The following is a 16,369-nucleotide window of genomic DNA, read 5'->3' on the forward strand; positions in this document are numbered from 1 at the left end:
TGTTCTAGTAGGTCTTTCCTGACATTTTCTTAGTCGCATCCTACAGCAAAAGCCATGGCCTGCAAAGAGCTTCCAAAGCATCACAGGGATCTCACTGTTATAAAGTATCAGTCAGGAGAAGGGTACAAAAGAATTTCCAAGGCATTAGATAGACCATGGCACACCTTGAAGACAGTCATCATCAAGTGGAGAAAATATGGCACAACAGTGACATTACCAAGAACTGGACGTCCCTCCAAAACTGATTAAAAGACAAGAAGAAAACTGGTCAGGGAGGCTGCCAAGAGGCCTACAGCAACATTAAGGGAGCTGCAGGAATATCTGGCAAGTACTGGCTGTGTGGTACATGTAACAACAATCTCCCGTATTCTTCATAGGTCTGGGCTATGGGGTAGAGTAGCAAGATGGAAGCCCTTTCTTACGAAGAAAAACATCCAAGCCCAGCTAAATTTTACAAAAACATCTGAAGTCTCTCAAAAGCTTGTGGGAAAATGTGTTATGGTCTGATGAAACCAAGATTGAACTTTTTGGCCATAATTCAAAAAGATAAGTTTGACACAAAAACATCACTGCACATTACCAAAAGAACACCATACCCAGAGTGAAGCATGGTGGTGGCAGCATCATGCTTTAGGGCTGTTTTTGTTCAGCTGGAACAGGGGCCTTAGTCAAGGTAGAGGGAATTATGAACAGTTCAAAAATACCAGTTAATATTGGCACAAAGCCTTCAGGCTTCTGCTAGAAAGCTGAACATGAAGTGGAACTTAATTTTTCAGCTTGACAATGACCCAAACCATACACCCAAATCAACAAAGGAATGGCTTCACTTGAAGAAGGTTAAACTTTTGGAATGGCCCAGCCAGAGCCCAGATTTGAATCCGATTGAAAATTTGTGGGGTGATCTGAAGAGGGCTGTGCACAGGAGATGCTCTCACAATGTGACATATTTGAAGTGTTTTTGCAAAGAAGGGTGGGCAAATATTGCCAAGTCAAGATGTGCCATGCTGATAGATTCATACCCAAAATGACTGAGTGCTGTAATAAAATCAAAAGGTGCTTCAAGAAAGTATTAGTATAGGGGGGTGCAAACTTATGCAACCACATTATTTTATTTTTTTTATTTTTACTTCCCTCCATCTAAAAGATTTCAGTTTGTTGTTCAACTGAGTTGTACAGTTTATAGAACACATTAAAGGTGGAAAAAGTTCTGAAACGATTTATCTTTGTCTCATTTTTTTACATCACAGAAACCGGACATTTTATTAGGGGTGTGAAAACTTTTTATCCACGGTACCTCTCTCCAAAGCTTTGAGTGTCATTTCTCTCTGGTGCTTTGTTCCTCAGTTATCAGCAGGAGTCACTTCTGAGAAGTTTTCTCTATCAAACAGAGAGGGCCATATACTGATCTAAATTTGACCAGTCCCTGCAGAACCGGCCAAATTTTTATCAGTCTATTGCCAGCTTTAGACCAAAGGCGGCGAATAGCTTTGCAGCTCTAACAGTAGGACACCTTTATACCTTTATTCTCCTTGTTTCCCCTTCTGCAAAAAACAAATCACACTTACTTTTCTTAAAGGCTTTAATTTGGTTTCCATAATGAACTCAAACTTGCAAAGTTCACAGCATCGTGTATCGGAGCTCTTGATCCATTGCTGGAGGCAAGCCTGGTGCACAAAGTGAAGACTTCCTGTACAGTGACAGGGTGTTATCAGAGGGCTTTCCTCATCACCTTCACAGTGACATATCCTGAATTAAAAATAAGACACTCAGTGTAAAGGATTCCGTGGTATTGCTGTAGTTTTTCTAAGCCATGCCAGTGCAATAGAAATGTAAATAAAAAAATAAAACATTCGCCCCCTTAAACTTTTGCTATGGGGAATCTAACATTTTGGAATTCCCTTTACTTTTTGTCTCTCTAACAATGGTTACAAGAACAAATAAATGGGTGATTCTTCCCAGCATGAACACAGACCGCAAAAAGAACTAGACAAAGGGTCCAACCCTCCCCTACTTTATCCAAAACAGACAAGTCTTGGAGAATCAGTTTCTATATTATAGGGCAACATTTAGTGGGTGAAGACAAGTTATTTATCAAATTTTGAGGGTACAATGTGGTAGAAACCACACTGAATCATATCTTTATTTTCTTTGGGTAGTAGGAACATTGTATTGCATTTTTCACTGGCATTAAATATATTAAACAGTAGATCATTCTAGTGTTCTATATATTTATACCAAGAGATGTTAATTTCTTATGGTTTCTACCTTAACAAAGACATCATGTCACATGTTCTCTGCCTTACAATTTTATAAGAAACAACATTTGCCTAGAAGATCATTATTTTCAGCAATGAAAGGCAATGAGACTTGAAAACAACAGCCACAATGCTGAAAATAAAGATTGTTATGGCAGACAGCATGTATTTATAGCTTGGTTAACTCATTCAATAGGTAAATGACATCTAAACCTAAACATTTCCCTTTGATTGAATTGAACCGGCAATTGGGGCTCCATTCCTCCTACAGACACCAATGTCTGAAGGACAGCTGACCATTTAAGGTCTGAAAGACAGTGAATTCTGAATTGGTCCTACTTTTAGAAAATTTGAATACTCTTGTCTTAGATGTGGTGGCTGCATTAGCTTTCATTTTTTAGGCTAAGCTCATTTTCAGCAAAAACGGATAATACCTATTGATCTTGCCAGAAATGCAGTCTTTGTTAGTTCCTGTAAGCTTTACTGAAGGTATAAAGTTATCTTCCTTCTAAGGTATCTTCTGTAGTCTACTAATTTTCTATTGCCCCATGTAATAGAGAAGAAGAGAGGAGGAATTGTTTGTAATTCCAATCAGGAGAGCTGGATAATCTTTGCCTATGTTCCGGTTTAAGCTGGTGCCATGCCCGTGACCCCAGGTTTCCTGTTTGAGGGTTGCTCCTCTCTCTTGCAACATTTTATGAAGCACATGCACCTTTGCATACAGGGACTAGAATTGTGTTTCCCTACACTGTGTGCATCAATCAAAATACACAGCCCCATAGCCTAGGATGGCAAGGCAATCTCCTCTGCTCTTCCCCTTCTCTTCCCTATCCCTTCCCCAATCTAACAGACTGGCTCCAAACTGCACTGTCCACTGTTAACGCTTTCCTGTGAAGACCAGAAGTTTAGGGAGGCAGCACAGAGAGAGTGGGAGCCAGCAGCACTGAAAGTTGCAAGTGTAGCAAATTGTTTACTGAGGAATGTTAATGTAATCGTGCTAAATTGTAAACTAAAAACATGGAGGGTTTAATACTACTTTAAGCGGAAAAATTGTGGAAAGTCCCCGTGGGTTTTTTAGCAGCAATCATCAAAAAGGTTTGTTATAAGAAAATGTTGGGGGGGGCGGATCTTTCCGTTTTTTTTTTTCATTCAGTCCGTTGTGTTGTGTTGTGTTTTATTAAAATACTTTTAGGGCTCTTTGACAACTGGGGTAATGTTTACAGACCTAAGAAAAGCAGTCCACTTTTCAGAGCTGTTGCCGCCTCTTGATGACTGTTTTTTTTACACATTTCCAAATGGCAATTTTACAATGCAGGACCTCGCTGCAACTGTAAACCAAGCATTTGGCTTGCGGTGCAGCCCCATTGATCTCAACGGGCAAGTTTGACAGGTAGTGCTGCTTGTCAAACTCTGCAGCCCAAGTTATTAATGCCAAGGTCACAATGCAAAGTATTGCCGCTGCGGCATTTGTACAGTCCTGCCAAGCTGTAATGTTAGCATTCTGGTAGGCAGCCAGGGGCTGTAAGAGCTATTGTTAGGATTTTCATACATTTTAAGGTTAGAGACTCTCTATAGGAAACCTGTGCCGATACACCTTTAGGCCCGGTTCACACTGTTGCTACATATGCTCCGACATTGGGAGCACATGTCGCACGACATGTACAAATTAATGGTTCCCTATAAGAGCCGTCTTAACTGGTCTGACACAAGTCAGTCTGATTTTAGAAAAGGTTCCTGCACTACTTTGGCCTGACTTTGGTCTGTTTTCAGCTCCTTCAATGTCACTGAAGTCAGATCAAAGTTGGATCCTCGTCCTAACCATCCGACTTGTGACATCCGACATGGTGATTACAGCAGCAGGAAAAGGAATTCATGTCACACTGGGATTGTTTTGATTGGTCAAAAGACAAGTCAGAGCAAAATCTTATCCTGTTCATTCAAGTCGGATGGAAGTAGGAACGATGACGCAGGTAAAAGTAGGATGACAATCGTACAACAGTCGTGTAGGCCTTATGCTTGCCATTTCTGATTTATTTTTGAATATGCCGATTCTCTGGTTGTCAAGCAGATCGGGTCAGGAAGGCTGCATATCTCAACTCCTGACCTGCATACTTGCTCAGGTTCAATGACTCTATTAAAACTATTTGGATCAGCATGCCAGACAGGCAAATAGCATTTTCAAAAATAAAATGTCTGTACAAGGGCAGCCTCCATGTTTCTCTAAACTCAGGTTGCACAAATAGATAAAACAGTTATGGCACATGAAGCAAAAACATGATATATCTAGCATAGATGGTTGTAAATATCTGCAAACAAATATTGACAACTGCAAAATATTGTTTTGCTGTGAGCAATCCAGAAGTAATCTGAATATCTGTCAAATAACTTCTCCTTCATATGAGTGAATTTAAAATGAGTATATGGGGTAAAAGGGAGATCAAGCAGCAAATGGAACGATTAAGCCCTGTAGCAGATTTCTATTCAAAAGCGTACATTCAAAATAGACATTTTAAAACCATGTTATGAAGGTTCATCCTGATATTCCCATTTATGCCTGATATTCAGATCAACAGAGATTTAAATATTTCAATTATATCTCTTTAAGGGCTTGTGGAACCAGCCATTTAAAAAGCCATCCAAGCCCCTCTTACGTTGGGTTACTGTAAGCGATTTCAGAGCCGAGCTGCCCCTCACCTGCTATTGATCTCCACAAACGTGGCTTCTCTGTGTGCACATGTGCATGGCTTTTTTCAACACCCTGAACACAGCACAACGTAGGTGGGGCTGAGGCGGCCTCTTAAAAGTTGATCTACATAACCCTAAAGAAAACAAGTTGCAGCAAATTGCTAAATATCTTTCTAAATGCTACACAGATGCAGTCCCAAAAAAAGAGGCCAAACATTTGACAGCTTCTTCCCTCTCCCTGCATAATCAGAGCAGACTAAAAGATGGCCTTCCAACTAAGACAGAACCCAAAGGGCAACATTTCAGCTAATGTGTTGGCTACTACCGGATTTCACCAACAGGTAGTCAAGCAGGAATTGCTTGGAAATGTTGTGCATCCATGTCAGATCGGAAAAGTTAAGAAGGAGAAACTAGCAGTCTAATTTAAATTTAGCCAGAAAAGATCATAAATCAAAATGAACTACTATCATCCATATGTAAAATAAAAATATGATCTTGATGCACGTTTAAGCAATGCAGTGTAGGCATTGCCAATTAAAGGCTGTGATATTTTTGGGATTCAAGGAGCAACAGTACTTTTGAAACAATATTTTTTAGCTTGAAATATCAAGCAACTTTACAAGCATAACCTTCAACCTTTTCCTGTGCTTTGTGAGCTGTCATCAACGTCCAGACCATTCTGTTTCTATTTAACCTGCCCATGACTACACCATACTACAAATAAGGAGGGAGACCATGATAAGCATATGCCCTACATACAATATACAATTCCAAGGGCCATCAAAAAGAACTTCTATGCTACAATGCAGTTATATACTCAGAGGAGATCAAAAACACCTCAGCAGTCAGCCCAAATGTAAGTTTAACTAAGCCCTGCCCATTTATCTATCACGTGTGATTCTAGATAGCTAATTGTGGAAAGCAGAATGCTTGCTTGTCCCGGTCTAGGGAACGGTGTTCTCTACACAGTAGCGTAACGTATACAGGGAATGGCTGCTTCTAGCAGTTTTTGGTCCCAAATGACAACAGCATAAAAATCATCATTGGTGGCTCATAGCAGAAAATACAAATAATTTGAAAAATATGTGGAGCAAATGTTTCCTTGTCCTCACTCCTTGTTTGTAGTCACCGTACAGACTACCTAGTTCAGTGGTCCCCAAACTGACACCAATGATGTCACACCATTCCTCCCACTGACACCATCAATGCCACAATTCTTTCTACTGATACCAACAATGGGGCCTTCTTCCTCCCAATATAACCAATGAAAGTGCATTGTTATTGCTTACTGATGCAGAGACATGTTCTACTTCCACTGGCCACAGTCCAGCCCCTAAAGCCTGGATGACAGTAAACTGGCCCATTGGTTAGAAAGTTTGGAGACCCCTGACCTATATGTTCACAGTAACCTGGGCCAGTGATGACTGCTCTTGAAGAACATGGAAACAAAAAGACAGAAGTAATAGGCTTTGCTTGGACACATTACAAAATCCAATTTGTTTTTTAAAATACAATTCTCCAAACTACATGAAAAAAATGGGACAGGCAAAGCTATGATACTAAGAAAAAAAAAAAGAAAATGTAGCTATGGTAGTGTATGTTAGCCAACATTCAGCAATTTATTCCCATCTGATGCTAATAATTCAGTATGACTTTGTTTGGGACTGCATCTTGGATAAGAAAGTGGAGAGTGGCTCCTCTGTAAACCGACCTGCATAAATCCCCAGATGCTGACACAGGGGAAGCGGGGGGAAGCTTTTTGGAGGGGGAAGGACATTCAAGGTCGCTGTCCTCAACTGAACACAGCGGAGCTCTTGATTCATGTGGATCTTCTTTGCTTTGGACATTGTCCTCAAATACATCATCATCCCCCATATCATCAGAATAAAAGTCGGTGCTTCCCAGAAGCATACTAGAGGAGGTACCAGCATGGAGACTTCTAGAATAGGCATCGTGCTCTTGGAACATGTGCAAGCTATGAGCACTTGAAGTGGGGGAAAAGGAGAATAAGTAGTGCAACAAAGTTTTGCTTTTTGAGGATTCACTGTCTGCCTTATCGTCCATAAGAGGTATGCATACAGATCCAAGACTAGCATCCAGACTAGGAATTTGCAATGGATTAGATGAGAAGGAGTGACCACAAATAACATTAGAGCTGTTTAAAGCAACAGGGCTAGGAATATTTGTTCCTTTTTCTAGAAACTGAAATTTGTTCTTTGAAAAATGATGATCTTCCACAGACAGCAATTTCCCCTCTGAGCTAGTTCTTTCCACAAAATCGCACTTCCTGGCTGAATCCAATGTTTTCTGGTCCACATCATTTAGCGATTTTGAGAATGGAAAGGCAGATTTGGCCTTACAAGGCTTGATGACGTTGCCACAGCTCCTTGTATTGGCAGAGTCCTTCGTGGAACCATCTTGACAAATTATTGTCACAGTGACCCCTGGTGATCTAGAACTCTGGAATTTGGGGTTTTTCAACACAACAGCAGACTGCACTGGACTTTGATGACAACATTCAGAAAATACAGCACTGGAACTGCATGCAGAACAGTGAAAAAAGCATAGAAAGTAAAAAAAGAAATGGCAAGAGAAGATCATTGTGTTAAAACATGACAGAAAAAACACAGAGACAACATGGTATGGAACAGGATGGACAACACATAACTAACTCTACCCGAGTAGTCTTTTACACACAGTTTCCTACTTTTTTTTTTTATTAAGATAATACAAATATTAACTAAGCATTAGTACCTGCAAATATCTTGACTTGAGGGAGTCACTGATGTCCGATGAAAGCTAGTTGGTGCGGTAACTGAAGTTGGGCTTCCCGCCTGAAAAATTGTAAAGAAACAAATAAAAACAGGATTTTTTTAATTCTCTGCATTAAATAAAACTTTATATAGAAAGTGATATTCTGAAAGCATAACCTTCATTGTGACTTCAGCTTTGTGAAGTACAAGCAAAGACATTGGGGTTGATTTACCAAAGGCAAAAAGAGCGTGCACCCTGCAAGAGCAGTTGCTCTAGAGCAGGGGTCAGCAACCTTTTTCCACTTAAGGGTAGGATTCAATGTATGTGAATGCATGGAGGGCCGCATTCACCTGCTAATAAATAAGAAAGATAATATCCTAACATAGTAATAACAGTACAGATTTACCTCACTTTAAGGTGCTTTACTAATACAAAGCCAGTTCACCCTGAGGGAGTGTGTGGCTGGGGATTCAGATTTTACTGCCCCCTCCCCCATTCTGGCACTCAAGGGTGGCTAACGTCAGCCCTGCCAGCCGGCATGGTCTGGAGATGGAGTTCCTGTCCCTAGGGGTGATGGGGTCCCCGTCCCGAGAGGACAAGGCCCTTGTCCCCAGGTGAGAAGGGGTCCCTGTCCCCTGGGGTGATGGGGTCCCTAATAGGGTCCCCTTATTGCAGTGTCCTCTGTACCCCTATTGCAGTGTCCTCTGTCCCCCTTCACATCACTTCCATAGTGTCCTCTGCCCCTCTCCCCCTAAAGAAAGTTTCCTGTGCCCCCAAAGAAGTGTCCTCTGTCCCCTGCCCCCCCCCCCATTGTAGTGTCCTCTGTAACCCCATAGTGTCCTCTGTCCCCTGCACCAACCCCCCCACTGTAGCGTCCTCCGTGCCCCCATAGTGTCCTCTGTCCCCTGCACCCACCCCCATCCAGCTCCGTGATACTGGCCGCTCGCCGATGTCCAATCTTCCATAGTGTCCTCTGCCCCCCTCCCCCTAAAGAAAGTTTCCTGTGCCCCCAAAGCAGTGTCCTCTGTCCCCTGCCCCCCCCCATTGTAGTGTCTTCTGTAACCCCATAGTGTCCTCTGTCCCCTGCACCAACCCCCCCCCCACTGTAGTGTCCTCTGTGCCCCCATAGTGTCCTCTGTACCCTGCACCTGCCCCCATCCAGCTCTGTGATACTGGCCGCTCGCCGATGTCCAATGAAAAGGACAGCGGCAAACATGTCCGCGGGCCGGGTGCCCGTGAATTTATAATGGGCACTGGCGGGCCAGTCGTCCAGCGGTGGTGGGCCGGGTGCGGCCCTGCGGGTTGCCGACCCCTGCTCTAGAGCTTAGTAAAATGAGCAGAAGCTCTGCTGACTTTCATCATCCAATCATGTGCAAGCAATAATGCTGTTTTTTTAAAAAATTTTCCTTGCTGGTGATTGGGTCTTCTTTGCAAAGTGAAGCTTTACCTCTTTTACTAAGCTCTGGAGCAACTGCAGTTGCAGAGTGCAACTGCACTTTGCAAAGTGCACAGTCTTTTTGCCTTTAGTAAAATCAACCCCCATTGCTGTGTTATGTTCTAGTATAAAAAGCCTGGCCCCTCCCATTGTATGTTAAAAGGAAATGTGACGTATATCCAGGTCGAACTATAAGACAGTCAAGACTTTGTAGTCTGATGTTCAAGTGATATGCAATATTAGCAATCTTTCACCCAGAGCCCCCTATGTGTCTGGGCAAAAGCAAATATGGCAGCTCAAGAATACACCCCGCACAGAGAATATACATTCACATGCCAATCCAATTTATAATATACATAAAGGAAATCCGTCAGCTGATTTTTTTGGAAGGTGCAAGTTCCAAGGGTACTCTCCTCATCCTTGCTTCTCCACTCAGTGACTTACTGAACAGAAACAGGCATGCAGCCAGTGAAGTGTTGGGGCACTTAATATGGGCATACTCTTTCAGGTTAGTGAGCAAACAAGCAGTAAAGGATAAAGATGACAGTCCAAAAATAAGCACCTTCATAGACAAGTCAGTGGTGGCAGCCTCTACATTGTTATCCTGACAGATTCCTTTTAATGCAAGCATAATGGAAAGTTCTCTTTAAGGCTAAAGTTCAAACAGATATAAAAAAAAAAAAAAAAAAAAAAAATTAATGTACCGCTGCATTTACTACTAAATCATTACATATTTTTCCAAATACAACTAATGTACTTCAACCTATCAGCCTTTTGCAACCCTTCATACAGTAACACTCAGGAGTGCTGCATGCAAATATGACAAAGAACACATGCTATAAAAGAGGAGAGATAAGAGGGAGCAGAGAGATAAACTCATTGGTCTGCTGCTGTTTCTTTACTGACCAATCAGACTGGAGGAAGGAAGTCACCAGTGTATTCCTTATTAGGGACAGGGAAAGTGGTGTCATCTGCTTGTCTGTGCCGTGTGGCAAAAATGTATCCCCACCCTCCTATAATGAAATGCCCACCACCTTAGCATCTTATCACAGAGAATTGTTATATTGAGGGCCAGGGGGTGTGCCTAGCCCAGTGCAAAAATCAACTTTGAGAAAAGCTGTATTTACATAAGCTTCTTCTCAAGTGGTAAATGAGGGAGGAAGACGGAAAAGCTATGGAAATGGATGTGACTCCAACACTAAACTTTATATACAGTTGTGCTCATAAGTTTACATACCCTGGCAGAATTGAGGAGTTCTTGGCCATTTTTCAGAGAATACGAATGATAAACACAAAAAATTTTCTTTCATACATGGTTAGTGTTTGGCTGAAGCCGTTTATTATCAATAAACTGTGTTTTTTTTTCTCTTTTTAAGTCATAATGGCCATAAGAAACTACCCAAATGACCCTGATCAAAAGTTTACATACCCCTGTTCTTAATACCATGTATTGCCCCTTTAACATCAATGACAGCTTAAAGTTTTTTGTGATATTTGTGGATGAGGCCCTTTTATCTTCTCAGATGGTAAAGCTGCCCATTCCTCTTGGCAAAAATCCTCCAGTTCATGTAAATTCTTGGGCTGTCTTGCATGAACTGCACGTTTTAGATCTCCCCAGAGTGGCTCCATGATATTGAGGTCAGGAGACTGAGATGGCCACTCCAGAACCTTCATTTTATTCTGCTGCAGCCAACGACAGGTTGACTTGTCCTTGTGTTTTGGATCATTGTCGTGTTGGAATGTCCAAGTACGTCCCATGCACAGCTTCCTGGCTGATGAATGCAAATGTTCCTCCAGTATTTTTTGATAACATACTGCATTCATCTTGCCATAAATTTTGACCAAATTTCCTGTGCCTTTGCAGCTTGCTCATCCCCAAAACATCAGCAATCCACCTCCGTGTTTCACAGTAGGAATGGTGTACCTTTCATCATAGGCCTTGTTGACTCCTCTCCAAATGCAGAGACTATGGTTGTGGCCTAAAAGCTCAATTTTGGTCTCATTTCTCCAAATGACTTTGTGCCAGAAGGTGTGAGGCTTGTCTCTGTGCTGTTTTGGCGTATTGTAAGCGGGATACTTTGTGGTATTTGCGTAGTAATGGCTTTCTGGTGACCCGACCATGCAGCCCATCTTTCTTCAAGTGCCTCCTTATTGTGCATCTTGAACCAGCTACACCACATGTTTTCAGAGAGTCCTGTATTTCACCTGAAGTTATTTGTGGGTTTTTCTTTGCATCCCGAACAATTTTCCTTCCAGTTGTGGCTGAAATTTTAGTTGGTCTACCTGACCATGGTTTGGTTTCAACAGAACCCTTCATTTTCTACTTCTTGATTAAAGTTTGAACACTGCTGATTGGCATTCTCAATTCCTTGGATATCTTTTTATATCTCTTTCCTGTTTTTATACAGTTCAACTACCTTTTTCCGCAGATCCTTTGACAATTCTTTTGCTTTCCCCATGGCTCAGAATACAGAAACGTCAGTGCAGCACTTAATGAATGATGCAAGGGTCTGTCCGGAGTCCAGAAACTTTGACCTTTTATATACACACACACTAATTACAAGTAAACAGATCACAGGTGAGAATGGTTACCTTTTTAATAGCCATTCAAAACCCTTTGTGTCAACTGTGCATGTTATCAGGTCAAAATCACCAGGGTATGTAAACTTTTTATCAGGGTCATTTGAGTAGTTTCTGTTGCCATTATGATTTAAAAATAGTAAACACAGTTGATTGATAATAAATGGCTTCAGCCAAACACTAACCATGAGTGAAAGAAAAGTTTTTGCGTCATCGTTCATATTCTCTGAAAAATGGCCAAGAAATCATAAATTCTGCCAGGTTATGTAAACTTATGAGCACAACTGTAGGTGGTTCTCAACGCCTGTCCTCAGGACCCACTAAGAGGCCAGGTTTGCAAGATAACTGAAATACATCACATGTGATATCATTGGCTGCTCAGTATTGCAGTATTCTAGTCTGCATCTCCCCAAGGTAATACGTAAAATCTGGCCTGTTAGTGGGACCTAAGGAGAGGTGTTGAGAACCACTGCTTTATATTAGGGATGCAGCGATACCAGTTTTTTAAAAACTAAGTACGAGAACCAATACTTTTTCTCGCCGATGCCAATTACTGATACCTATTTTTACTCACGTGACAGTTTTTCTTAGACTAATGAAAAATTGATACAGTTCTTCATCATTATAAAGAAATGGTAAGTCCTGGTTCACACCAGTGCGGCTTTGAAATTGCGCTACTTCAGCGTGATTTCAAAGCCGCAGATCAGTGCAATTTGGACGTCCGAATTCATTGCGGCTTGCGAGTTAATTTAAAAGAAGTCAACGCAAGTCGCAATGGAATCACAAAAAAGGTATCAGTTGTAGTATCGGAGCATTTGCACGAGTACAAGTACTTGTCCAAATGCTTAGTATTGACACCTCTACCGGTATCGGTGCATCGCTACTATATATGATAGGTGTGCATTAAACTTGTTGCATTCAAATTTTGAACCTTAAAAAAAAAAAAACAACACGAACACTTCACATTTAATACTTAAATAAAACATACAGTAACCCTTACTAAATAAAACAAAAAAACGCCAGACCCTTAGAAGGCGATTCTTAGTGGCTGCTTTGGCTTCTACACTTTATGCTGAACATGGTTGTACTGACTGACCTTGCAGATATTTTTACTGTCTCAGGTTGGGGCTCTAACTGTCCTAATCCCCACAGAGAAAAAAAAAAAAAAACGGGTTCACAAGTGCAGGACTATGCTTGGTATCAATAAACATCCATGTTTCATTATCTTAATGGAACATAGTACCAGCATACAGGTAAACAGGTTCTGTGGACAAGAGATAAACCTGGTGGAGAAAGAAGAAGCGGCAGAGAAGCGAGAAAGTTTCCATTTCTGCTAGCACAGCTCTCAAAGAATGTCATCAGAAATTTAGAACCGACAAGATTTTGCTTTTCTAATTGAGCTATTCATTCAGCTTTAATATCTCTTTTTCATTTTATTAAAATGATGCGGTCTTGCACTGGCTTTATTTCAACATCCAAGTTAAGAAAAGGTTTTCTGTATGCTGACTCAATAAAAGCGCAGCTTCCTAGTACATTGGATATCCAATGACAACCCCAAGTTCAAAATGTTTGATCTACTCCCAAAAAAAGACAAAAGACAATAATAATGATTTTAAGTAATATTTGCTTTTGTGAAAATTTGATTATAAACAGCCAGTTAACCCAATAATAATCAGTAGGTACGGGGCAGATCTAGAGGACATCATTTATCAAGGAACTCCAGCACAGAAACCTGGTCACTGCATTCTTTGAGAAAAAAAAAGGCTATGATGTTCAGTCCAACAATAACTGCCCACAACTGAAGTATTACCTTTGTGTGGATTTAGCATTTGAACAGGATTTGACACTTTTCAGTTACCTTGCTGATCAGCCTGTTTGGTTCATGTTTTAAATGTTATTTCCAGAGGTAGCCCTTTCCACAAAAAAAGCTTGATTGGCCATCCACTCAATGGCTGGTCTACAGTAGTAATTGTAGATGTTCCCTTCTCTGTACATCGTTTTTCATTCTGATGTCCCTCATCCATCCTAGCTAGGCCACTTACCTCACTCCCCTACTGTATGTTGCTTAATTTAGGAACAATTAAGAGGTTGAGCATGAGGGAGTTACCATTAGTAGCTAAACTGAGGGTGACTGAAATGAAGACTGATATAGTCAAGGTATATAAAGGATGTACTAAAATGAACACCAAAGGCCAGACCCTTCACATGAGTCAAGCCAACTAGTCTATGGAGAGAGGAAGCTCTGTAAACAGCCATCTCTGGCAATTGTAAAATGTCCTAACTAGCAACAAGCTGACTGACAGAAAAAAAGAAAGAAAGGCGGTAATATTGTCTCTTTCATAATGGTGACAGAATTCCCACAAAAAGATATCATAAAAAATGCATTATATCTGGTATTTCTTTTTTTTTCTAAAACTCAGTTGCTCGCAGCATTTGTGACTTATCACTATGTAGCACACAAAAGATATGAACTTGTTCAGTAAATCAGCATGTTTACTCGACTTTCCGTCAAAGCCAAACCCAGACAGGGATTCACGGCTTCTTTTAATGTTAGGAGACAAGCAAATCCAGCAAGCAGAGTGACTCAGGACTGTATGTTAATGGGTTGTCATGGCAACGTATGATTTTAGTGAGGGCGGGAGCATGCAGCTATTTTTTTTCCCCCTATTCGACGGCTCTGGTATTCAGTTCTACCAACTGATGATTTTCTCCAGCATTTGCCAATATTTAATGTGCTAATTTTTTTAAATGTCAAGATACAATTTTTTGGTTGCCATGCAAAAGATCACACTGCTCTTTTGTTGCTTTATAGAACATCGTGTTCAAAATATATTAAAAAAAAAAAAAAAGGGTATTGTGTTATTTCAAGTACAATAGCACCAAACCTGCCATTTTCTTATTTGCTAGCTTTATAAAGCTCTGTTTTGATCAATTTGCCAATGTTAATCTGGACCTTTTTAGCATGTCTGATCTGCATATGTATATGTATGTAGCCGATACGGCTCTAGCCATAAACATTATCCCAATTACAACATTCAGTAGAGGTTGTGAAAGCAGAACTGTGCCTGAAACAAATTGATTGGCTGCAAGGTTACGAAGAGTGCTAGGGGTTTGAAGTAAACATCTTTATTTCATGTGTTTTCACTGTAATATACTATACCTCCTCTAAAGGTTTATTATTTTAACAAACCACTCAACATTATGACCATTACAGCATATGTGCACCTAAAAAAAAGGAGGAAAATTTGTGGTCATAAAACCAAATACTCAATACTACTGTGCTAGTTTTTGCTAAGCGGCTCCTAGCATACAAAAACAGGCAAAAAATGATTCCCTTCACAGAACTCCTAACACTTTTCCCTCCTCTACCTGAACAACTAAACACTTATGCCTCGTACACACGATTGGACATTCCGACAACAAAATCCATGTTTTTTTTCAGACGGATGTTGGCTCAAACTTATCTTGCATACACACGGTCACACAAAGTTGGTCGGAAATTCCGAACGTCAAGAACGCGGTGATGTACAACATGTACGACGAGCTGAGAAAAATGAAGTTCAATAGCCAGTGCTGCTCTTCTGCTTGATTCCGAGCATGCTTGCATCGGAATTGCGTACACACGATCGGAATTTGCACGAACGGATTTTGTTGTCGGAAAATTTGAGAACCAGATCTCAAATTTTGTGCGACGGAAATTCCGATGGAAACTGTCCGATGGAGCCTACACACGGTCAGAATTTCCGACAAAAGGCTCCCATCGAACATTTTCCGTCGGAAAATCCAACCGTGTGTACGGGGCATAAGTGTTAGTTCATACCTTTGTGGTTTAGGTGCGGTGCGTTGTATGCCATTCAATTGTATCGCACTGCACTACTATTGAACTCCATGTAATGTGTTTTGAAATACCAAAAGATGCCGAAAGCAGGATATTTTTTTAGCACAACATTAGTACAGTGGTGTGAATGGCCTGAAAAGCAAACCTTTGCTTATTCAGGTTTGCGTTAATCCCTCCTCCACCCCCTGGACCCCAGCAGCCAATCCTTATACTTGGCCTTTGCTTCCCTGCTATTCCATTTGGTGCGAGGAAGTTAAGGAAATACACAGGGCTTCCAGACATGGAGGAGCATATGACAATTGGCACTGTCACACAAAGAGTTATAGTAGCTCTGTGCGGGCCACAGCTCTGGCAGTTCATGGATTACACAAGGTTTTCCTTTCACTACTGGCAGCTGAATGAAGCACTAGGGTAGAGAAAGAGGTAAGCAGTGGCAGCTGGTGCTCGATTTTCTTGGGGGGGCACCCCCCAGCCAACCAACCCCCACCCCCTCGGCGCTCGCTTGCCGCTCCCCCCCATTGCCGCATCACTCACCCGTTGCCCGCCATGCCCCCCGCCAACCCTAGCACTAACACCATCCAGGTCACGGCTTCAGCAGCTTCCCCTCTAAGTCTCCTCCCGAGTCCCAGCAGTCGCTTCTCCTCCCGGCCAATCATGACTGAGGACTTGCGGCCAATTGGGTCTTAGGACTCCTGGTCAATCGGGTCCCAGGGCCCGATTCCTGATTGGTCTGGAGGAGAAACAGGAAGATATTAGCAAATATTATTTTTCTAATGTCACACAACTGGGTGGGCTCCGGTGCCCACCCTTTTTTAAGCCAAT

General features: G+C 41.5%; 1 protein-coding gene across 6 annotated transcripts in view; it reads right to left on the reverse strand.

Annotated features, from left to right (window-relative positions):
• The window catches only part of MARCHF8 (membrane associated ring-CH-type finger 8), a 367,138-nt gene that overhangs the window by 18,374 nt on the left and 332,395 nt on the right, over positions 1-16,369 (reverse strand). For 5 of the 6 annotated variants that reach the window (XM_073596520.1, XM_073596522.1, XM_073596521.1 and 2 more), the window contains 3 exons: positions 7,695-7,774; positions 6,652-7,479; positions 1,566-1,746 (listed from right to left, as the gene is read on the reverse strand). In XM_073596520.1, coding sequence (XP_073452621.1) covers positions 1,566-1,746; positions 6,652-7,479; positions 7,695-7,774 — 1,089 coding nt within the window. The remainder of the gene's footprint in view (positions 1-1,565; positions 1,747-6,651; positions 7,480-7,694; positions 7,775-16,369) is intronic. The other variant, XM_073596525.1, reaches the window with a different exon arrangement.

The sequence above is a fragment of the Aquarana catesbeiana genome, linkage group LG08 (assembly GCF_042186555.1).
Source record: "Aquarana catesbeiana isolate 2022-GZ linkage group LG08, ASM4218655v1, whole genome shotgun sequence".
In the NCBI taxonomy this organism is placed as follows: domain Eukaryota; kingdom Metazoa; phylum Chordata; class Amphibia; order Anura; family Ranidae; genus Aquarana; species Aquarana catesbeiana.